The 25,377-nt window shown below is 39.4% G+C and overlaps 1 protein-coding gene across 10 annotated transcripts in view; it reads right to left on the bottom strand.

The window, feature by feature from the left end:
* ARID1B (AT-rich interaction domain 1B) overlaps window positions 1–25,377 on the bottom strand; it is a 440,857-nt gene that overhangs the window by 298,164 nt on the left and 117,316 nt on the right. For 9 of the 10 annotated variants that reach the window (XM_046004242.1, XM_046004240.1, XM_046004234.1 and 6 more), the window contains exon 3: window positions 14,930–15,079. The exons of the other annotated variant lie outside the window; for it this stretch is intronic. In XM_046004242.1, the coding sequence (XP_045860198.1) occupies window positions 14,930–15,079 (150 nt within the window). The remainder of the gene's footprint in view (window positions 1–14,929; window positions 15,080–25,377) is intronic. 10 annotated transcript variants of the gene reach the window in all.

Here is a 25,377-nt window from a genome sequence, read left to right on the forward strand (position 1 = left end):
TTAGAAAATATAATTCAAATACTTGTGTCTACCTATCCACATCAAAGTAGACTTAAACTTCCATTTGGTTCAACTATTAAGTAATCCACTGTTAAAAGTTAACTGCTTAGCTTGTACTATTTTCTGTTTAAAGAAATTATTGAATAACCTTTTATTTCATTTTTAATCACTAAGGAAAAGCAATATAAGGTACCAGTCATATTCCTTCTAAATGACCTTGACTACTTTTTTTTTTTTAACATTTTATTTATTGATTTGAAAGAGAGCTAGTGAGCGGGGGCCAGAGGGAACAGCAGGCTCCCCAGAGCAGGGAGCTCCATCCCATGGGGCTCCATCCCAGAACCCTGGGATCATGACCTCAGTCGAAGGCAGACACTTAACCAACTGAGCCACCCAGGGGCCCCTAACCTTGACTACTTTAACCCAACTTCAAGTCTTACTTCAGTTCCATTCATGGTTAGACATTACCTCTGTTCTCACTAATAAAGAATTAGTCCTGCCCTCAGGATCATTTCTCTCACAAGCAACTCTTACTCATCCTTCAAAACTTCTGAGACACTTTCACCAACATCCAGTCACAGCTTAAAAACACACCTCTCTCACCGGACTATCATTATCTGGCCACAGCGATCCTTCCACTTGACCAGAAGCCCCTTTAGGTTAGACACATATTGATTAATCACTGCATTCCTAACATATAAAACATTTTCAGTCACAAAGGCATTCAGTAAACGGCTTATGTTTTCTTTTTCTAACCATTCTGTCTTCCTCAATTTTCCCAATAAACCAAAGGTTAAAAAATTTTTTAAAAGATAAAGTTGGGGGCACCTGGGTGACTCAGTCAGTTAAGCACCTGCCTTTGGCTCAGAGCATGATCTCAGAGTCCTGGGACTGAGCCCCACGGTGAGCTCTCTGCTCAGCAGGGAGTCTGCTTCTCCCTTTCAATCTCCCTCTGTCCTCTCTCTCTCAAAGTCTTCAAAAAATAATCAGTAAAAAGATGAAGTTGTACTTTGAGAAGTATGCATTCATAATACCCAACAGTTCTTCTCTCAAGAATCAGAGAAGTCTCTCACCTAAGAAGAAAAGCTATACCTAAACAGCAAAGTTTAAAATTCTCCCATTGCTTTACACTTGGGTTTTTAAAAGATTCATCCTGATATATTCTCTTTAAATAAATTGGAACTTATTTGAATGGAGTTACCTCCTACAAATCTTCTCTAAAGAAAGAAAGATTTTTCTGGCTATGCAAACAACAGTGTAGTTTAAAGCCATGAAAACAGAGAGAAGATTCTGGCTGCCAACTGTCACAGCCCTGGAGGTAGAGCTGAATCAGCAGAAGACCACTGTCAGAGAAAAGGGTATCGAGAGTCAGGCTGGTTTCCGCACCACGGGACTCCTTGCAGGTTACCGGATTCTCGGCGCCCTCCCTTTGACACCTAACAGGTGCGTTCGTTAGGAGGCGGTGGCTGAGAGGTCCAGGAGAAATCTGTGCCACAAGCGACAACAGGACCTCTTTCGTCTCCAGCATCTCACAAGATTGGATTTGAGTAGAACAGGAAATAGAGATAAAAGGAAAAGACTGTAAGTGTAGGGAAAGGAGCAGCAGAAAGAGAGGTAGCGAGAGTTTGCTAAGAGACAACAGTGAACCAGGAAACAAACCTCACAGAACACTTCATGACCCAAAACTGAGGGCATGGAAGGCAAGTGGTAACTTTGAAACAAAACAAAAAACCAAAAAGTGAAAACTTCTGACATTAAAGGACATCTTCCCTACTACACAAAAATCAAATTTTAGGAAAGCAGTTTGAGGAAGCCAGCAAAGGTGCAAAAACATTTTAATATGGAAGCAACTTCTTCAAATAGTGGTTCTCTTTTTTTAAAGCCTTAATTATTAATACTCTTTTTAGAAAGGAGAAGTCAGAGGGTTGAGTAAATACAATGTTGGCCAACTGGACAGTGGATTTCACCGTTGCATGGGTCATTCTCCCTCAGCCTACGCTAGGAAGAATCAATCAGGCCTATTCTTACTTCGGAGTTCTATTTCTGACCTCCTAAAATGAGCAGAGGAAAGAATCAAGTGGTAATAAAAGCAGACAATAAGAATCTGTGATAATTTCAGAGTCTCTGAGTCAAAGGTCAATCAAAAAATTACGAACATCCAACTGTGTACTTCTTGCCGATGAAATCAAAGTTCTATTACCTGTTCAATCTATGACCACAGCAACCCATCAGGCAGTTTCTACATGTAGTTCAAAATTCTGTGAGGTCTCCTTAGCATTATTGGGGTTCAAAAAAACAACTATGTAGAATTCTTACTAAAAATAAAGTTAAGTGGGGTGCCTGGGTGGCTCAGTGGGTTAAAGCCTCTGCCTTCGGCTCAGGTCACGATCCCAGGGTCCTGGGATCGAGCCCCGCATTTGGCTCTCTGCTCAGCAGAGAGCCTGCTTCTCCCTCTCTCTCTGCCTGCCTCTCTGCCTACTTGTGATCTCTGTCTGTCAAATAAATAAGTAACATCTTAAAAAAATTTTTTAAAAAGTTAAGTACCATTGGAAAAATAAATATGAAAATGAATATAAGAGAGCTGGTTGGAGGTGTCATTTTTTAGTACCTTCTGGAAAGGAATTTGGTAAAACACCAAGTCTTTAAAATGTGCTTGTTCTTTTACCCAGAAATTCCATTTGGGGAGTTCACAGGTAAAAACTTTTGCACACAACATACGCACACCCGTGAAGCACAAAGAAGCCACCTTTAAAAATGCTCAGGACAATGCTGTCTGCAATATCAAAAGCATTTTCAAAGTCTAAATACTTGGCAGTAAACATTTATTTTCTTCAACGCTATAAAGTCTCCTTACTAAGTACTAGTAAATAAAAAATATTTTTGAATGATTAAGTCAACATGTATATCGTATGTTTCTACTTTGTGCTAGGTACTGGGGCCACAGCAATGGCGAAACAGTCCTTCCTCTCATAATGCTTCTATTCTAATGGGGGAGCCACAGAGATGAGCGGAGCAAGAATGTAACATGTTACCTAGGGATTGGGGCCACGGAGAAAAGGAAAGCGTCATCAAGTAAAAGGAGCGCAGGGAGAAAGGGGGGTTGCGATGTTTTACACAGGGCGGTGAGGGAAGGCGGCTCACCTGATGAGCCGTCATTGCAGTAAAGACCTCGAGGAAGTTAGTCTTCCCTGCAAGACTTCCAAGGAAAAGCCCTATAGCTATCCGGGAGAGGAGCCTTCAAGGCAGAGCAAACAGTAAGTAAAAATGCCTTGAGATAAGCTCCACAAGATGACCGGTGTGAAAGAAGGCGGGAGAGGACACAACCAGGTGGGGCACCAGCCACCGTAAATCATCTGTATGGCTACTGTGTCCTGCAGTGAACGAGGGCGCTGAAAGGCGGGGACCAGTTAGGAGCTCCTGGAACACTTCAAATGAGACATCGTGATGGCTTGGCCTGAAGTGGAAGCAATAAAACCAGTGCGATCTACTTAGATCCTGAAACCATAAAATGGGTTTGAAAGAAAAAGATTCAAGGAAGACTTCGAAGTCTCTGACCGAAATGTTACGGAGGATTTACGGTTGGGGGAAATTACAGAAGAGCACATTTGTAGAAGAAGTGAGAGTCCTGAGTTTTGCTTTGGACATACGGGGTTCCAGAAGCCTGTTAGGACATTCATTGGGAGGTGCCAAGTAGGAGCTGGCGTACAGCTACAGAATGGAGGACAGAGGTCCAGGTTGCAGAAATACGTTTCAAAGTTCTAGCTTCCAGATGATATTCAAAGCTGTAAGGTTGAATGAGATCGCACAGGCAAAGTGCGTAAGGACTAGAGAAGAGGCTCCAACACGGAGACCAACCCTTGGAGGTCAGAGACAAAGAAAAACCAGCAGAGGAGAGCAGAGTGGCCAGCAAGGTAAAAAGAGAGGCAGGAGAGACTGGTGTCCCAGAAAACAAGAAAGGGCCTCCAAGGAGGAAGATACCATCACCTGCATCGAATGCTCCCAACAGGTGAAATATGGAAGCACGACAGCTGCCGACTGGACCAGTAACAGGCAGGACACAGGCAGCTTTGAAACGAGCTATTTCAGCAGAGTGGTCAAAATAAAAGCCTGTCTGGAGCCAGCTCAAGGGGCTGGTAAATGACCACAGTGAATGAAGAGAGAAATAGGCTGCTGTTGGTTTGGGTCAAGAAAGGTGGCTTTTGGGACACCTGGGTGGTTCAGTCCATTAAGCATCTGCCTTCAGCTCAGGTCCTAACAGGACTGAGCCCTCGCATCAGGCTCCCTGCTCAGCGGGGAGTCTGCTTCTCCCTCTCCCTCTTCTCCCCCACCCCTGCTCATCTGCTCATGCTCTCTCTGTTGCTCACCCTCTCTCTCAAATAAATAAAGCTTAAAAAAAAAAAAAGGTGGGGTTTTTTGTCACTCCCATTAGAACTCCACCATGCATGGCACGGCATCAGAGGATCGTGAGGTTCTAGCCAGAGTATACCAGAAGGCTGGTATAGGTGCAGACGCACGCTGGTTGGTATGTTACGTTCTCCCAGTTGCTTGCATTTCTTTGATGAAATAGGAGGAGACACGGACATGGGTCTCATCAGGGTTGCGGAAGTCGGTTTTTAAGATAGGGAGGGGATGGCACAGTGTAAGAGTCTACACAGATGAGTACTGAGAGTGATGGATGAGGAATTTTCACTGGGTGAGGAGGAAAGGGAAGACAGGAGGGCTGTGAGAAATAGTGAAAATGAGAAAGAATCAGGGCGCCTGGGTGGCTCCGTCGGTTAAGCGTCTGCCTTCAGCTCAAGTCATGATCCCGGGTCCTGGGATTGAGCCCCGCAGTGGACTCCCTGCTCAGTGACGAGTCTGCTTCTCTCTCTCCCCCATCCCCTCTGTTCATGCTCTCTCTCTCTCTCTCTCGCACACACACACATAAATAAATAAATATCTTTTTTTTTTTAAATGAGAAAGGATCAACTGACTCTACGTCTCCCTAAGAACGGTGCCACCATTTTAGATTTTTTTGATGAGCAGAGACACATTCAGAATATCTAATCTGCTATAATGCTTTTGAAAAGGGTAATTTCTTTTATTCTGTCATTGATGTAACATCCTTTATGGAGAATTTTAAAATATTATACACATTACATGTTAATTGTAGATAATTTAAAAGTTACAGATAGAGTCCAAAAAAAAAAAATAAGAAAAAAGTAACATTCTTACTGATTGCTACTAGGTGTGTGTGTTATTTACACATTTATGGTATCTCCACACGTTGGGGTAACTTACCTTTTCTGTTAAACAACTTTGTGAACATGTCATTAAAAAAGTTCTATATTGGACTTCTGGATGGCTCAGTTGGTTGAGCTTCTGCTTTGGCTCAGGTAATGGGCTCAGGTAATGGTCTTGGAGTGCTGTGATCCTGCCCCACATCAGGCTCCCTGCTCAGCGGGAAGCCTATTTCTGCTTTGCCCTCTCCCTCGGCCCAACCCGCCTCATGTTCTCTCTCTCACTCTCAAATAAAGAAATAAAATCATTTAAAAACATGTTCTGCATTTTCATTTTATATAAATGCTGTCATATGGTAATAAATCCCATGGATTCAAACCCTGCTCATGATTTCAAGTTGTTCATACAATGTACCTGTATCCCTCATTTGCCCGACGAGTTCACAGTTACTACACAAAATCACACAAAAAGTTAATTATTTGTCTGAGCCTAGAGCTCCATTTTGCATGTAAAAACAAACTACTCTTAAATTAACAAATTACTCTTAAAACAAATTACTCTTAAAGCTCTTAAAAATATATTTTCCAGGAATAAAACCACTACATATATTGAGGAAAGATTACACTTTGTTTTGTTCAGACTTTGATCAAGAGCTGCTCACCGTCTTAAAAGATGAGTCACCACTGACAACCCTACTTAAGACACTGGAGTTGCTAAAACAGCACTCATTTCGTAGTTCCAAGCTCAGTGATCCCACATGCACACGCAAGTGCCAATTTCACAAGTCTTCCACATAATCATGCCTCAGCATTTAATTAATATGACAGTTTATCCATACACACTTACTGCATTATTCTGACTTGTTTGAAATTTTGTGTAGGTAACATATTATCTATGAATTTGGTGTAGATCACATATTAAATATGAATTTTATTTCCAAAGAATAAAGGAGGCATTAGAAAAGTTTCATTATAAAAATGGGAATGTATGGTCTGTATGTTGTAAGCTATTCTATTACATGCTTATTATCATTTTAAACTGTGGAAAGGATATCAAATAAAGAGCTAGAAAATATAAGAGGACCAATTCTAGCCATGTGGCAGATTAGATACTTGAAATGTATTTAAATTGATTTAAATATCTAAAACACTAGATAAAATGATTAAAGTGGATCACAGACTTGGCATGAATGCGAGTGAAACCAAAAACACACAGAAAGTAAACCAAGAACACCGAAAAGTAAGGGCAGTACAATAGAAGCTGACTGGCTCTAGATGTTAACTTTCCACTGGATGACAGGGAGAAGGAAAAGTCCAGGGCCTGTCAAAAGGGAGTAAATATGAGATCACACATCTCAAATAAATAAGAGACTAAGAAGGGCTATACCCATCATCTGAGAACATGGAAACGCATTAAAGAGAATAGAGAAATACCTGCCTTGAACTTGATACTCAGAGGTAGGAAGAATTTAAAAATGGCTCCACTGAGAATTAACAACCACAGGCTAACCTTCATCAGGGTTTCTGGTCAAAATTAACACTTAACGGTGTGGTCTGCAAAATCCTCAAGAAGATAATTCTATTTAAAGTGGTCCCAGAAGCCATCACCACCTGAAGCCACTGATCAATCTTGCCATCACTACTGTGGAACCACAACACATGATGTTTAACCAGATGCGACAGGCTCACCGCATCACCGATGAAGTGCTCACACCATGTCAGGCAGTAACGACGCGTAACAAACTGCCCAAAACTGTAGTGGCCTAAAGCCGCAAGCAGGTGTTACGCTCCCCGGTTCTGTTACTGAGCAATCTGGACAGAGTACAAAGGAGGAGGCTTGTCTTCATCACGAGGTCTCTCCACACTCAGCTGGAAGACAGCTGACGGTCACGGACAGGCAGGCTTAGAAGCTCCCTCACCTCACAGGAGCATCACAGACCCGGCGACTGAACAGGAACAACGCCCTTTGTGTTGGGAACGTGATTTACAACCACCACAAACGAAACTGTTTATCTTACAGGACTAGAAGGGCTAGATGAACAAATTAAGCCACATCAAGAGAAAAGAACCAAACAAAACTATTTCACAGGAGAATTGACTCAGTTTTTCAACGTTCCGAAGGCTCTAATGCAGATGGGGGAAGAAGGAACCATTCCAAATCAATGTTCTAGACTTCTTTGAATAATGCTTGAAAAAAAATACTATAAAGGCATTCTGAGGAAAGCTGGGGATATCTGGATATGCCTAGGCTAGTAAACGCAAGGAATTATGGTGGCATGTGAGTACTCACTATATTATTCTGATTAGAAGCACAGTAAGAATTTTTTATAATAAAAATACAAAATAAAACACAAAATGTGGTTCCAGATGACTCATGTCCAAAGGCAACTGCAAAAACATACATCAGTCTTTCTGAGGGAACAGAATATAAACCCGGACCTCAATAAAACTGTCTTCTAAAAAAACAAAAACAAAAAATGAAGGGGAAAAGAAAATTCTTAGAACTAAAAGAAAACAGAAATAATGCATATCAAAATTTGAGAGATTCAGCCAAAGCAGTACTTAAGAGGAAATTGTTTAGTCTTCCATTTTGTTCCATCAGACAAACATATTTCAAATAAGCTAAGTATTCACTTGACAGAATAAAAGAACAGCAAAATAAACATTAGTAAAACAGAAAGCAATACATAAAGCAAGAACAGAGTTTAACTAAACTTTCGAAACTTTGGAAAGCCGAACCACTGACATGATTAATCAAGAATTTAAAAAGGGAAGAACATGAATTAAAATGTCAGGGCACCTGCATGGCTCAGTTGGTTAAGCGTCTGACTTTTGCTTTTGGTTCAGATCATGATCTTAGGGATCTTGAGATCGAGCCCCACATTGGGATCTGTGCTCAGGGGCCGTTGGCTTGAGGTTCTGTCTGTCTCTCTCCTCCCCATGCCTGTGTTCTCTCGCTCTCAAACAAATAAACGAAATCTTAAAAATAAAATAAAATAAAATGTCAAACTCTGGATGGTACAGAAATTAATGGTAATATATATGAACAACTTTGTTAATAAATTTAAAAAACTGAATGAAAGATAAATTCTTAATATGTAGAAATATATATGTATTGTGTATAAATACTTATATAGAAATATATTTATAATTTATATACATAACTTATATATACTTATACATATATATTAAAGGAAAAGACTGACTCAAGAAGAAATTGATAACTTGAAAACACCTATATTCACAGAGGAAATAAGATCAAAAGTCAAAAAAACAGGAAAGGGACAAAAGTTAAAAATCAAGAGCTACACATGCCTTTACAGTTTTACAGACACTTCAGCCATTCAAAAAACAAGTGTTTCCAAACTTTCACATAAACTCTTCCAGTAGATTTTAAAAAGAGACTAGTCTCCAATTCATTTTGCAAAACTCCATAATACAGACAGCAAAACCTTACAAGGATAATCACAAGTCAATCTCATTCATGAATATTGATTCAAGAAACCTAAGGAAATGTCAGCAAAGCTGATTCAGTGATGTATAAAAAGATACTCTATCACATGACTAGGTTTATTCCAGAAAGCATGTTTAATACTTTAAACTAAAGACACACATAATATGCTCCCAACAACAGATTACAAGAGAAAAACAAAGGGGTAATATCAATAGTTATTTATTTTTAAAGATTTTATTTATTTGTCAGAGAGAGAGAGAGGAAAAAAGAGCAGGAGCGGAGGGAGGGGCGGAGGCAGAGGGAGAAGTAGATTACCTGCAGAGCAGGGAGACTGATACGGGGCTTGATCCCAGGACCCTGGCATCATGACCTGAATATAAGGCAGATGCTTAACCAACTGGGCCACCCAGGAACCCCAAGTGGCTATGAGTTCTATGCCTGCAAGGAAATTCATTCTGCCAATGACCTTCGATGTGTATCTTTCCCCACTCAAACCTCTGATAAAGTGCAGCCCAGCTGCCATCTATTTTTTTTTTTTTATTTACTTGTTTGAGAAAGAGAGAAAGAGAGAGAGATATTGAGACAGAGCACAAGCGGGGAGGAGAGGGAGAAACAGGCTCCCCACTGAGCAAGGAGCCCAATGCAGGACTCGATCCCAGGACCCTGGGATTATGACCTGAGCTGAAGGCAGTTTCTTAACCAGCTGAGCCACCTAACCGACCCCAACAGTTGCTTAAAAAGGGTGGCTCAGTGGGTTAAAGCCTCTGCCTTCGGCTCAGGTCATGATCCCAGGGTCCTGGGATCGAGCCCCACATCGGGCTCTCTGCTCAGCGGGGAGCCTGCTTCCTCCTCTCTCTCCCTGCCTGCCTCTCTGACTAGTTACAATCTCTGTCTATCAAATAAATAAATAAAATCTTTAAAAAAAAATGAATAAATAAACAAGATAAAATTTGGCATTCATTCATGATAAAATCTCTTAGCAAACTAGAGAAGGAGGGGAACTTCACTGCCCAGTAGTAGGCAACCACTAAGTAAATAAACAAACTTGTTAACGTAAGTATACAAACATTATACTTAATGATGAAATGCTTCAAGTCTTTTTTTAAGTCTCAGAGAATACAACAGACAGCCCTGAGGCACTTGGGTGGCTGAGTCAGTTAAGTGGCTGCCTTTGGCTCAGGTCATATCTCAGGGGAAAACTGCTTCTCCCTTTCCCTCGTGCTCACTCGCTCTCTCTCAAATAAATAAATAAAATCTTTTTTTAAAAATATGGACGAGATCACTTTTTGACAACAAAAATGACTGAACACCCATCGCTTCTAACTACCTTAAGTGGCTGTTGCTTCTTTATCCATGACGATCTGGCCCACCTCAACTGTCCTGTTTCATGGATAAAAGTTAACACATCTAATTACCAAATGTCCTAGCTTCTTCAGAGCAGCCTATCCAGGGCCTAATCCCTCTTAGAATCACCCAGCATGCACCCCAACCCCCCCCCACGCCCATCTTTCTATGAGGTTCCCAAGGCTCTCAGGAATGTATGCTTTCTCTCTGGGCTGTAACAACCCAAACTAAATAAACCCAACTTGTTTTATCATAAGTGTGTTCTTCCTCTGTGGTCAGTGGCCATCAATAAGGCAAAAATTATTCAAATTAGGTACTTATTTTTGTTTTACTGTTTCTCTTTTATTATTACCATCTACCTCACAGAAAATGAAAAGGGTGTTAAAAAAAAAAAAAAAGACCTCATGATTTTAACAACAAAAAAGAAAAAAAATCTTAGAAAAAGCATGCTAAGGAATAAAGAGTTTATTGTTACTGCTGGCTTTACAGACATCACTACTGATGTTCATAATAAACACAAGAGCCAGAAAACTCTGAAAAAGAAGAGTAGGGAAGATACACTAACCCCAAAAAACAATAAAGCAGTAGAGCGTCAAGGCATTAATAGAAGGAGCAATGAAAAGAATAAAAACCCCAGAAGAACCCCCAAACATTTTACCTAAGGGGATTCAGCAAATAATGAAAGAAGCATCTCCAATACATTGGGGAAAGATAACTGTAATGGTTAATTTTGTGTGTCAACTTGGAAAGTGTTTTGGATGAAATGAACATTGAAATCAGTGACTTTGAGTAATGCGGGCAGGCCATCAGTTGAAGGAGTGAATAGGGCAAGAAGACCAGCCTCTCCAACTAAGAGGGAATTCTCCAGCAGACTGCCTTCACACTTCATGCCCACCATCAGCTCTCCCAGTTCTCCAGCCTGCCACACTGCACATATGCGGCTTGCCAGGCTCCATAATTGTATATGCCAATCCCTTAAAATAAATCTCTTTAGCCTACACACACACACACACACACACACACACACACACACACACACACACACACAGAGTTTCTCTATAGAGCCCTAACACAACAACCTACCTAGCAAAGAAACAATTAAGCTGGATTGGGGCAAATGAAATGCAAAAATGAATCCATGAAAATACTTCAAAATAACACGGGAGAGTTCTCTTGTAAATTTTGGAGTATGGAAGACTCATATACTCACTAAATAAAATCCGGAGATCGCAAAAGACTGGTAATTCTCAGTACACAAAAAATTCTTTAAATTTAAAATGCCCTTTTGGCCTGACCGAATAAATAAATCATAATGTCAAAAGATAAATGACAAAATGGGGTTGGGTGGTTAGTAACTCATATCATAGAGACCCAGTCTCCCTATATATAGAGTTTAATTAAACCAATTTTTAAAAGAGCAGCAACTGAATAGAAGAATGCAAGATAAAAAGATAAGAATTCACAATCAAAAAAAAAGGGGGGAAAGCAAATGCTTTCAAGTATATAAGACATTCAACACAACTCAAAACAAGATAAATGCAAATTAGAATTACATTACCAGACTGGCAAAAATCCAGAAATTTAGTAAACCATGCACATGTGTAGGCAAACAGGTACCCTCACATATTGATGGTCTGAGTATAAATTGGTACAACTGCCCCCCGCAAAGGAACAATCTGGCAATATTTACCAAAACTAGAACTGCATTTACCCACAGACACGCTAATGCCATTTTCAGGAATTTATCAAACACATATACCTGTACATTTATGAACGAAACATACACAGAAAGTTTATCACGGCAGCGTTGTTTGACTTGCAAATAATTAAAAATAATCTAAATGACCATCAATAAAGAACTGGTTAAATATCATCATGGTATGTCCATAAAATGAAAGGACGCTCTGAAAAAGAAAGAAGGGCTGCTGTATTTCCTCCTCCGGCAAGATCTACGGAAACTATATCCTTCAGAGGGTGGGGGCAGAGGATGACAAAGAACAGAACAGTGTGTATGTCATAGTACGTCACCATTTGTGAAAAAACAGAGTAAAAATTAAATGTGGTATCTTCTTGCTTCTTTGCATAAAGATACTCCAGAAAGCTGTATAATAAACTTGTAAAGCGGTTGTCTGACAAAGGCTGAGATAGGCGGCGAACCCGCAGGGAGGACTGTACAGGGAGATTTTTATTTGTAACCTTTCCCTTGTACCTTTTCATCTTTGAAACATATGAATGTATTGATTATTCAAAATATAACACTTTAATAGATGTTAAAGACCCAGAGTGAGGTATCTTAATGGAATCCTAAAATTACTTTTTGTATCAATCATATTAACAAAAGACACGAAGTATTATTTACTGATTGATTCCCTAATATAAAAATCAATACGCCATGTACTGTATGCTGTTTGGAAATAAAAGGAAAGGCTTCAGAAAGAACGTTCTGTCTTTTAGGAACTACTGGCTCACTACATTAAATATAGTTGAGCTTCTTTGGTTTTTCAACGTATGTGAATTCAGAATGACAAATTCCTATTAAAATTCAGTTCGATTTGGAAAATACTCTGTTGGTTATTTTTACTTTTGTTCTGGGATAGAGTTTGAGGGGATTGCTGTTTTGGGAGGCACTAACCACATCTAAAATGCTAAATCTTATTTCCTAGACAAACTTTCCAAATCTATCTGAACATCTAACTCCCTAAAAACCAAAGTTGTTGCTATCAAACAAGACCCTCTGCTTCGGTTGCCTAACCGTCTGTGACTTAACCTCTTCGTCCCATAAGGAGAGTAATGAACCTTAAAAAACACTTAAACATTCTACAGGTAGGGAATATGAATACAAGAAAAACCTTCCAACATAGTCTAAAGAATTTTTGTCTTCCTCAGGATATATAGAAATGACAGTATTTATGTCGGAGAGTCAAGGTTATACAGACTGTATTTCCTAACAATGATTTACTACATTCAAATCAATAAAATAACAGTACCAAAGCATAAAATAGACCTAAACGCAGCACATTAAGATAGCATTCGTTAAAGTAAGATTTCACCTGTAGTACGCTTTAAATATTTAAATGTGAAGGATATTAAATAACTAATTGCCATGTGGTAAAAGTCATCAGTGAATGCTTCATAAAGGAAGCAAATTTGAGCTTGGTCTTAAAGGAAATGACAGGCACTCAGAATCCTTAATCAAACTGGTTTTCGATCAGAGATTCGTTTTAGCACTAAAGTAAAATGATTAATGTAATCTCCCTATTCAGTCCATCTTACATTTTGATGGCATGACAAAACATTCTATATCTATCCAGAAGTTCAATAAGGTTTGGAAAACCTTTGAAAAAGCCTGTAATTTTATATGTCATAAACCCAGATATCAGTCTCACTTAAAAAAGAAATGATATTGGAAGGTTATTTAATTTCCCCACATCTTAGTAATTAAGACTAGACCAAATAACTCTGAAATAGTATACATTCCTACCTCCATATATTCCTTTATATATAATACTAGAATTTTGAAAACATGTACCAAAAAACCCAGATTGTATAGGATCTTCAATCTCAGCTGTTTTGTTTTTTTGTTTTTTTGTTTTTTTTTTTTCAGATTTTCTTTATTTATTTGACAGAGAGAGAGAGAGATCACAAGTAGGCAGAGAGAGGGAAGCGGGCTCCCTGCTCAGCAGGGAGCCCGATGAGGGACCTGATCCCAGGACCCTGGGATCATGATCTGAGCCAAAAGCAGACGTTTAACCAACTGAGCACCCAGGTGCCCCTCAGCTGTTGTTTTAAACATGTTTTCTTTAAAAGTCATAAGACTCTCGGGGCATCTGGGTGTCTCAGTCAGTTAAACAGCTGCCTTAAGCTCAGGTCATAATCCCAGGGTTCTGGGATCAAGTCCCACACTGGGCTCCCTGCTCAGCAGGGAGCTTGCTTCTCCCTCTCGCCCTTCTTCCCACTTTATCAAATAAATAAATAAAATCTCAAAAAAAAGAGTTATAAGCGCTCTTTAGAACTCTTAAATATAAGTCACATGGGAAAAGACTCCAATGAAACCAAGAAAATACTTAAGAAATCAGCTGAATTAAAATTAAGCTTCATATATTTATATATTTTGCTTAGCATCAACAATCTCTTTCAGATGTGTAAGACACACTTTAAAAACTGAATACCCAAGTCACTGTGTTCCCTCCCTTCACTACAGCACCCCACAACAGAGAAAGGAAAATATGAAATGGAAAGTTACATTCTGATGCTTATGACTAGAGGTGCCATGAAACGTTTCTCTGCATTCAGAGTAAGGGTCCCGAGCTCACAGCACCTTTCAAGATCACTCAGTGACAACCTCTAAATCAAGATGAGACGGAATCATTTTATCAAATGCATATGTACTATTTTTCTACAAATCACATAGGCTGGAATATATGGCCCAATTACATAAAAAGTATTTAATGAGGCTAATTTAAACTACAAACTGCTTAATATTCTTAAAGTACACAATTCCCTTTAGTTTTTTAATATACCGTAATTGAAGTGGTTATCCGTCTATAAGCTCGTTTAAGAGAAATAACACTGCCCAAGGCAACAGTGTTTGGATATAGTATCACTTATCATTAAAACAAAAACCGGAAAAAAAAAAAAAAAAAAGCTCAAGATAAAAAATACCCATGTAGGTGCCAACGAGCAAGTTTAAATAATCAATAAAAACATCTTTCTGAATGAGCATGTTCCTCCCGCTCTCCAATTTCAAACATCCATCCATCAACAATAGTTTAGATTAGGTTCAGTTTTACATTTTTCTCAAAACTGAGATCAGACTTTTTTAAGCAGGACAGGCAGAGGACTGGAGTCCAGCCTGAAAGACCTGGAGGGGGGCCGGGGGTGTCAGGGCGGGGCGGGGCCGCGGGACGCTCACCTGCTGCGGCGGGTACCTCTGCTGGGCCTGCGCTGGCAGGTACTGGGCCTGCGGGGGGAGGTGCGGAGGCGGCGGCTGCTGGTTGTAGAAAGGCTGCTGGCCCTGCTGGCAGTAGGCGCTCACCCCCTGCTGTCCGTACTGAGGGGGCATCTGTCAACAAGTCAAGCAGAACAGGCGACAGAGTCAAAATGGGCACATGCAATGAGAGCAAATACGGTTTCGACTCAGCAACACCAAGTGGGCTCTTGGCTGAGCCACTGAATTCAGTGTTTTTCATCCTCTCTCCGTTACATGAATCGTCGTGCTGCCTTCTAGTCACAGGTTATCAGTGAAGTAAGGTAATTCGGACTGTTTTAAAAAACGGGATTTCGTCGCATAATGAAATATGGATAGCCTCATAAAAATCCGGGGTTGGGGGGGGTCTCTTAATACTGACAAGAAAAGACCACCTCTGCTGAGTCGGTGAATCACTGTATTGTACACCTGAAGCTAATAAAACGCTGTATGTTAAGAAGAAGAAAAAAAGCCCACGGCTAAGAAAGTCAAAGAAGCATTATGTTAATCCATTCTCCTGCAATGCTCAAAATTAAAATGAACTCCAAGCAGCCAAACCCACTCACTGATGCTCTGTGGGATGCTTGTGGCTTGGCTACAGGTATAGGGCGTGGTTTCGTTTCAACTAAGGTCCAAAAGTCCCAACTACACAGGAGCAGACACTGTAACCAGTTATTAGCAATTCCATTTACCGCTTCTGCTAAAAAGAAACTACGTTGCTTTACAACCAAAGACAACCCTTTTAGAAGACAGTATTATGTCTATAATGCAATATAACCAACAACATGAGTTCTTAAAGGAAAGATACTCGTATCTAATATTAGAACAGTATTTTCCTAGTTGATAAAACAGGTAATGGTGGAAAGCCAAGTGTGCTGGACGCAAATGCCAGATACAGACAAAAATGGCCCAAGTGAGCTTTCTCCATCTCTAATTTACATGAACCTAAAAATCCTTATAATATTTGCTCAAAGAGAAGTCCTTCCTCATGCCATAAATACACCATGGATGATATTTTTAATTTTTTTTTAATGAAAAATCTATTGCCTTTGTTTTTTCCATAATTGGGGGAGAGAGCAGTAGAGAAAAAGAAAAACAAGGTATGGGGATGGCAAAAAGCACTCCGCAGAGGAGGACAGTGAAGTCACCCTGTTATAATACAATATGGCCCCCTTAAGAATCCCAAGAACTAGAGCTCCATAAACCCAAAAGGTTAAGAAACCAGTGATCAGTTCCAGATACACATTTAAAAATGCAATCCCTATAAAATACTGAATGAGGAAAAAGAAGGAATGGTAAGAGGAGGAAAATATTAAACACTTCGCCTCTAAGACCAATTAGCACAAGAATTCGTAACACAGTGAAGTAAAAGGGGAAAATGCAAAAGCTAAAGTTCATTTTCCTTGTGACCTGATTTAGATTACTGTCAGGGCCTGTCAGCAATGATCACAAACATTTGGCCACAACGGCTCACAAATGCCTCGTCACACAGACCCGAAGCTAGTAGAGCAGACAAGTTTGTATTGAAAACCATTTAGCTGCACAGTTGAATTCTTTGCTTTTATTTATTTTACAACTTGATATCTCATAATGAATGTATGTCCCTGCCATAAGCCAAGCCAAAGAATTTCCATAAAATACAACTCCACATGCTAGAATATCGTACACTACCACAACACATATCCTTCCGTTCAGCACCCATATGTTGATTTGATATCTAATACTATATTTTACACAAGCATCTTTGCAGTTTGATTTGAAGCAGTTAGGATAACACTTTTGCCAGTGTTAAAATGACTGCAAAGCTCAATCAACACAGCCGGCAACTCCCCTAGGAATTGCACTTTAATATGTTGATTTTCTGGTTTACAGAAGCCCTTACACACAATATGAAAGTGCCGTTTGGGTGCGGGGGGGCTCTATTTTCTAAGACAACAAGAGGACATATTGTGGCAGAAACTAACACCAGAGCAGCCATGAACTTATTAGAGTCTGTTACTATCTATTCCAGCTCTGAAAAGCTTGGGGGCAAGTGGGGGTGCAGGGGAGGCATGGTAGGGATGAGTGGGAACATAAGCAAATTTTCAATGGAACCACAGCAACAATCTGCAGAACACAGCGAACTTCAGAGGAGAAACCATAAAAAAAACCTTTGCTTGGGAGATTTCACTGCTGTCTTCCACAATTAAAACCCACTGCTCTCCTTTTAGATCCAAGGCCTCATTTATTTGGTACTCACCCTCCGTGAGCCTGGGATGAGGTGATTTCAAATCCAGTACAATCAGGTTATCGGTTAGAACTGGGTCCCAGTGCCCATCTACTGAACCCGGCTTGCTGTCTCCAAGGCCTACCGGGCCTCACTTGTGTGAACGTGGTCAGTCACATAACGATACCCATCTCCTATCTCCAGCTAAAAAATAAGGCAACTTTCTCTATTAATTCATATTAATATTACAACCAGCAATATAATAATCTTACCTGGAAGGCTACACAGATGCTAGTACTCGTTAAACAAGTTATAGCGGTATCTTTAAAATATTAATTATTTCCTAAGTTTTATCTTTAAAAATCAATTTCTAAATATAATACCTCAGTTGTCTACAACTAAAGTCTGATTCTTTAATGATCAATATTGCTTTTGCTTTAATCAATTTAGATCCAGGGCTTTCAAAGATCTATAATACGCTTTTCTGACATCTTAAACCAAACACTCATTATTATGAAACATAAATCAACAAGTTGAGCCGTAATACACTGAGGGCCCCAGAGCCTCCTGCCGAAAGCCGTGTGCACAAGCCCCACAGTGTAACTCTGGTCTCCCTCTGCCGTAAGACTGACCCTGCTGAGGGCTGAGAAACTGACGGTTCAAAACAGGGAGGCCCAGGGGACTTGTCCATGAGGGAAGCACGCAAGCTCTGACAGCCTCGAGTTTTGTAAAATCAATTCTGGCTACTGAGAGACTTGTTGTTTATGTCTTGGTTCGCAAACACACTTCGGCTAAATAAGATTACCAGAATGTGGGATACAAGGGAAGTTAAACCAAGAGTTACTGGGCATCAGGAACCAAGCGGGAGGAGCTGGAGTCACAAAGCACTTCTAGGTGCCCAGACTCACTACACAAGCACAGCGGCAATTGGCTTTCTCAGGCCATTTCCAGTTCTACTTTTACCACAGGGGAGATGATCAGACTTAGTTACCCCCTCAGTTATGCGGTGCCTTTACTGTTTGTCCTTATCACTGGACTCTAAGCTCCCACATTCTTGGAATGCCTCCCGGAAGAGGGGCTGCCAGTCACTAAATGTTGAATGAATGGGTGTTGTTCCGCGATTACTAAATCAAGTGATTATTATATAAAAAATTAAACAACTGAAGGAATACCTCATAAAAATGAAATCATCTGCACCACCCAACTCTTTGAGACACCTATGCCCAGCTTCATCCAGCAGCCAAAACACTGAACTTCATGCTCACAGCCACACAGCACTCTGAGGTGTTAACTGCTAACCCTCGTTTAATTTAAGTCATTATCACCCAGCAAATGTTCTGGGCCTTTATCATGGTTTGAATAAAAGATCACTACACTAAACTAAATGGAAATCTCTAGAAAATGCTTGAGATCAGAGCCTCTTTGTTACCTAAAAACAAGAAAAACAAGAATTTATTTCACTCATTTCTAACTAAAGAAGATCTTACAGTGGAGCGTGAGCACACATAATAACAAAAAATTTATTCCAATTTCCAAGAAATATGAATGCATTCATATATTACTGGAGAGAGAAAGTATAGTAAAAAATGATTCATTTAAGTATTTACTTCAGGAAATCACTCTGATACAAAAACGTGAGTATTAACTTTCATATCCCTGTATCACGTTCAATGTCCAGAAATTCCGGGCCCATTTTTCATTTTACCCTACCCTGAACTTTGCTCATATTTCAAAACTGACGAAATAATCGAGGTTTATCTCTCTCCCGTTTTCTTCCTCAAGAAGGTTTAGAAAACTCTTTCCTCACCACAGGTGCACTGACCTCCTGACCCAACAATTTCCCTTGCAAATATATGCCCATGAAACGCTCACATGTGTCCCAAGAAGGGCATTCCATGCAATGCTATTTACAAAAGTCAGAAAGCGGACACAGTCTAACGGTATGTAAATGGAAAAACACAGGCTTTGGTAGAGCCATACAATGGAATTCCTCACAGCAGTTTTAAAAAAAAAAAGGTAGTGAGGTTTACATAGCGAAATGGTTCAAATCCCAATAACATAATGCTGAATTTTTTTAAAGCAAGAGAAGAATGCAGCCTAATACCATTTGTATACATTTTTAATACACAAAATAGTATGTATTTTTTTATAGATACATATATATAGTGAAAGTTCAAAAGCATGCACTGGAAAGGAAATACATGGCGTTCTCTGGAGAAGGGAGAGGATAAAAGATGGGGGGAGCTTCAGCCTTGCTTTTTTCCCTTTATAACAAGAGGGAGGTTATGAGGCAGATGTGGCAAAATGGTAACACCTAACAATCTTGGTGTAGTTACACAAGTGTGTTATATTTGTTTCTGCGCTTTTTTGTAGGCTGAAATTATTTCGTAATTAACAATTCTGAAATAACGTCGCCTCCACCCTGTCCCCCTTCTCCCCTCCCCCAAAGGCAGAGACTTGGAAGCTGCTCCAGCAGGCACACAAGGCAGGAGACAGGCCACAGGAGAGGGCCTGGAGAGGAAGACTCCTTGTCGTGCTGCTTTATTTAAAGAGGTGCCGCGAGAACTTTGCTCCAGAGACCATCCCAGATTACTATGTCAGGTGCCGTCGTCTGTTTCAGGCCTTTACCTGGGGCAAGATAAGGCCAATGACTTACTTATGGTTTTCCATGCTTTTCCAGCATTTCCCGATCGCACATACAAGGCACACTAATCTGTCAAGTTAATTCACAGAAATAAATTATATAATCAAAAAAGTCTGAGGGGCACCTGGGTGGCTCAATTGTTAAGCCTCTGCCTTTGGCTCAGGTCATGATCCCAGGGTCCTGGGATTGAGCCCTGCATTGGGCTCCCTGCTCTGTGGAAGACCTGCTTCTCCCTCTCCCACTCCCCCTGCTTGTGCTCCCTCTCTCACTGTCTCTCTCTCCCTCTCTCTCTCTCTGTCAAATAAATAAATAAATAAATAAATAATATCTTAAGGAAAAAAAAAAGTTTGAGAAATAAACATAAAAACAAAATATAACATACTAGCTATTAAAGGATTTGTTAAATCCTTAAGAAACCCACACACCTTCAAATGTGGGATTTCTCAAACTTATGACTACAAGCATACCACCACACCCACCGGCATGTCAATTCTATAGAAAATGGGCCTTATAATCGGGGGATGGGCATTGAGGCACCGGCTGTAATGAGCACTGGGTGTTATATGCAGCTGACAAATCCCTAAATTCTACCTTTGAAGCTAATTTAAATAAAGGGGGTATGAGGGCTAGGCAGTTCAGCTCATCCTTATAGTCAGAAGGCCTGGTCTGTAGTAAGCGCCCAGCGAGTATTTGTGGACTTAACCTTCCAGAATAAGTATATAAATCACACACCACCGACGTATAAATGTAAGAGCTTTCTGCTTTGAGCTACACAATGGTCCAGTCCAATGTTCTATCTCCACAACAGCTCACAACAACATTAGGAACAGATATAATCCCCCTTGACGTGAGCTAGGAAGTTATGGTCCTAAAATACACCTTGGTTTCTATTACGGATCTGTCACCCCTGGATTCTCTGAATCTATTTACATTATCAGTTTTGTCCTTCCTTTTAGAGGGAAATAATTTAAGATCAAAAGAAATACTTTACATTGTCCAAAATTTATCACATTTTATTTTTTTTAAAGATTTTATTTATTTATTTGACAGATAGAGATCACAAGTAGGCAGAGCGGCAGGCAGAGAGAGAGAGGTGGAAGCAGGTTCCCTGCTGAGCAGATAGCCCGATGTGGGGCTCCATCCAGGACCCTGGGATCACGACCTGAGCCGAAGGCAGAGGCTTAACCCACTGAGCCAGGTGCCCCTCACAGACATTTTTATACGGGGAAATCATTTTAACACAGGGAAGTCACCCATTATCGACATTTGGGTGGGTCCTAATTTTTGGTTACTGTAGACAGTACTGCTATGAACATGGACATCTGAGCATCTGTTCAAGTCTTTGGACAAACACCCAGTAGTGGAACTGCTGGATCATCTGGTGGTTCTATGTTTAGTTCTTTGTGGAACCGCCGTACTGTTTTTCACAGTGGCTATACGTTTTACAGTCCCACCAGCAGTACACAAGGGTTCCAATCTCTCCACACCCTTGACAATTGCTGTTTTCTGTTTCTTTTTTTTTTGGTAATAACCACCCTAATGGATGTGAAGTGGTATGATATTCATTGTGGTTTTGAGTTTCAGTTCCCTAATGATTAGTGATATTGAGCATCTTTTGCGTGCTGTTATTGGCCATTTGTTTATCTTATTTGGAAAAATGTATTCAAGTCCTTTGACCACTTTTTAATTGGGTTTTTTGTTGTTGACCTGTAGAAGTGCATCATATATTCTGGATATTAATCCCTTATATGTTACATGATTTACACATATTTTCTCCTATTCTGTTGCCTGCTTTTCATTCTCTTGATAGTGTCCCTTAATGCACAAAGTTTTTCATTTTGATGCAGTCCAATTTATCTTTTCCTTTGTTGCCTGTGCGTGTGGTTTCACATCTAAGAAATTCCTGCCAAATCTAATGTCATGAAGCTTTCCCCCATCTTCTAAGAGTTTTATTTTTTATTATATACTTATACCTGTATAAATATATGTGTATTTTACAAGTAATCTCTATGCCCAATGTGGGGCTCGAACTCACAACCCCAAGATCAAGAGTCGCACACTCTACTGACTGAGCCAGCCAGACACCTTTCTACTAAGAGCTTTTAGCTTTAGCTCTTATGGTTAAGTCTGTAATCCATTTGAATTTATTTTTTGTATATAGAATAAACTAAGAGTCTAACTCCATTCTTTAGAAAAACATGTTGTTCTTACTCTATGTAATTTGCACATCAGCTTTAGATCCTTTTGTTCTAGGAAGTAGTTTGGCTTGGTATCTACAGTTCCCTCCAGAACTAAAGTATACACATTCAACTCACAGTAGTTTCTGTTTATATGAAATTTAAGATCACACAAACCTAATTTATGGTAATAGAAATATCACAACACTGGTTGTGGGATATATATAACCAATGTCTAAAAAAAGACATGAAGGAACTTTCTAGGAGTGATGAAAAAATTCTTTATCTTAACTGGGATGGTAGTTTCATAGATGTACATAAGTGTCAAAACTCATCAAATGGTACACTGAAGATCTGAACATTTTATTGTATGTAAGTTATACCTTTAAAAACTACTAGCAGAATATGTATATATACTTAGGAACTAAAGTAGTTAAAGTTTTAACTTCACATGTTTTATAATGTATTTATGTGAAAACATCACTGCCTTATTTATGACATGTAAATTCCCTACTTGATAATGACAGTTCCCACGTGCTTAACAGGGAGTGTTCGTATTTTCTACTTTACATAATCTAAAATAGCACACAACAATTGGGTATATTGAAATAATCATGGTGGTATGTAAATTCAAACATCTGAGAGTCACAGTATGTACAGAAACAGTATCTCTGCAACCCAGAATTCTACTTCTATGATTTTATCTCAAGAAAAAATGTGAAACAAGCACACAAAAATATGAATAGCAAGGAATTCACTGCACCCCCATGACAGCATCCCCACTGAAAAATATGGAAACTGCCTAAATGTCAACAGAGACTGGGGAAGGTGATATTCAATATCAGCTTATTAATGAATCTCATTGTAGATAACATGTATTTAATAGCAAGAAGCATTATTAAGGTGTGCCTTAAAGGGTAGACGGTTAAAAACAGTATATGTAGTAAAATGCTATTTTCTAATATGAAAATCTATGTATGTGTGGTTATCTGAATACAGAATTAATAGCCTAAGGGAGTAAACACCGAAATGTTATCTATCATTTCTTAACCCAATTCAGTATTTTTCACGAATCTAGAACAAAATGCAATTTATTTTGGATTATTTATTGTAGTCTATTTAAAAGTTATCAAGAAGTGTGTAACAACAATTTGCCTTTAACCGCAGAAAGCTCCTTAATTTTGTTTGTTTTTCATCATAGGCTTGAGCCCCTCCAGGTAAGCTCCACAAAATGGGAAGGAAAAAAGCACAGGAAAAATCGTAAGTTCACAACAGTTACATTTTAGTCATTACTGTGGCAAATTCTGCTGGCTTCCGATTTCACAGAAAGATCAAACACTGTTTTTCATGCATAAGAGTCAGACTGAAAATTCCCCACAGCAAGGAATTCAGACGCTAAGCCAATGTGTGGTTGAACCAATTGCATGAGAAAACTTTATTATGTCAACATGTCCAGTCAAAAATAATGTGCTAGAAGGTAATAAATAAAGTTTACAAGGTCAAGATCCTACAACTGCCATAATCTACAATCCCTTAAGCTAAGTTCCCAATTGAGACTTCTAAACAATTTAGGTCCTTTTTTTTTTTTTCTTTCTTATTTTAAAAAGGAAAATAAATCCTGCCCTTAGGCTTGTCTAAGAAAAAAAGTCAAAACAACAAACCTCCACAATTCCCTGAAATTATTCCTTCATGCTTGAAAAACAAGAAACTATCAACAAATGTATATTGAGTGCTTACTGTATGCACTGTATGCTCAAGCTAAGTTCCCTTAAAATTCTGTCCAGCTTCCCTTGAGCAAGAGAAAAAAGTCTATCCAGAGCTGAAGAAGGAGTTGGCAAAGCATTCAAGGGTCAAGCAGTGTCTTAAACACCAGAACAGGCTTGATGACCAAAGCACACAAACAAGCCAGTTACACAGCTTACGTTGCTAAGGAGCACACTTCGTTTGGTCTACGTCCTTATTCCTAACGAGTAACTTCCGGGCCACAAACACGGCTGTTTTATGGCCTGAAAACTAACCAACATAATCTAGACTGATTTAACCCTCTCCCTCTGGCTTAGGCATTTTTTAAATTCTTATCAAAATATATTTTTTAAACAAACTTAACTATTATGTAAAATTTTAAACATATACAAGAGTACAAAGAATAGTATTAAAACCCACAGTTTAAGTAATTATGAACTTAAGGCCAATATGGTTTCATCTACAGCCCCGCCCACTGTTCCCCATCCCGGCTTCTAACGCATCGTATCATCTCACTGGAAGATTATAGTACCTGCAGCTCTTCAGTCTCATCTGGGACCCCAAAATAAATCACATGCAAGGGACCCAACCCAGATGTCTTGCCTGGAGCCAAATTCAATGGAGTCCCCCAAAATCAGTCCAACCAACCCACAGACCCATGGGTAGAAAAATAAACACTTGTTGTAAACTACGGAGACTTTCAAGTTGATTGATTTGTAGCATTATCTGTCAGTAGTTATCTGGAACTTCCAACAAGTATTAACAGTAGATTTCTTTGGATGAATAGAATATTGTGGATTTTTCACTTTCTATTTGGGCTTTTTATGTTTTCCACATTTTCTTTTTTCTTGTATTTTAATTCCAGTGTAGTTAACACAGTGTTACATTAGTTCTAGGTATACAGAATAGTGAGTCAACAGTTCTGTACATGACGCGGGTGCTCATCATGACAAGTGTCCTCTTAATCCCCTTCACCTACTTCCTCCATCCCCTCACCCACCTCCCTTCTGGTAACCATCAGTTTGTTCTCTAGAGTTAAGAGAATAAATTTCTTTGTGATTCATGGAACAAAGTTGAAAAGCTCTCATTTGCAACCAGTATGTAAGTCTTCCCTCATGACATCAAACATCCTTGGGAGGTGTACACACTATATAAATTATAAACATAAACAAAGGGAACATAATATACATACAACCTCTCTTGGACTTCTGTACAGTTATAAACTGCCACAAAATTTCACTGCTTATTCTAAGTCTAACTGCTCTATATTTAGCAAATCACAGCTTAAGCGAATACTAGGTCAGACAATGTTCTGCAGAGTGAATATTCTATATGGCTGTGGGAACTAAATGGTACTGCCTCTCCTGACCTCAATTTCCAAAAGTCAGGGATATGTCCTGAACAGCCGTTATTTCCTCTTTATAATCGTCACCCTTCTATTACCATGAATTTATTTATATCCTTCTTAAATTAATTTATATTTCTAGTCCATGTTACCTCTTGAGGGTAACCAGTTCTGGAACGTTATTATCCATTTCATAAAGTCGTACATCCTTTAATTTTCGTAAAATTAACTCCAAGCTTCAAGGAGTGCCCCCTAATGCCAGCACACAACCTGAGTAAC

This window comes from Meles meles, chromosome 5, assembly GCF_922984935.1.
Source record: "Meles meles chromosome 5, mMelMel3.1 paternal haplotype, whole genome shotgun sequence".
Taxonomy (NCBI): Eukaryota; Metazoa; Chordata; class Mammalia; order Carnivora; family Mustelidae; genus Meles; species Meles meles.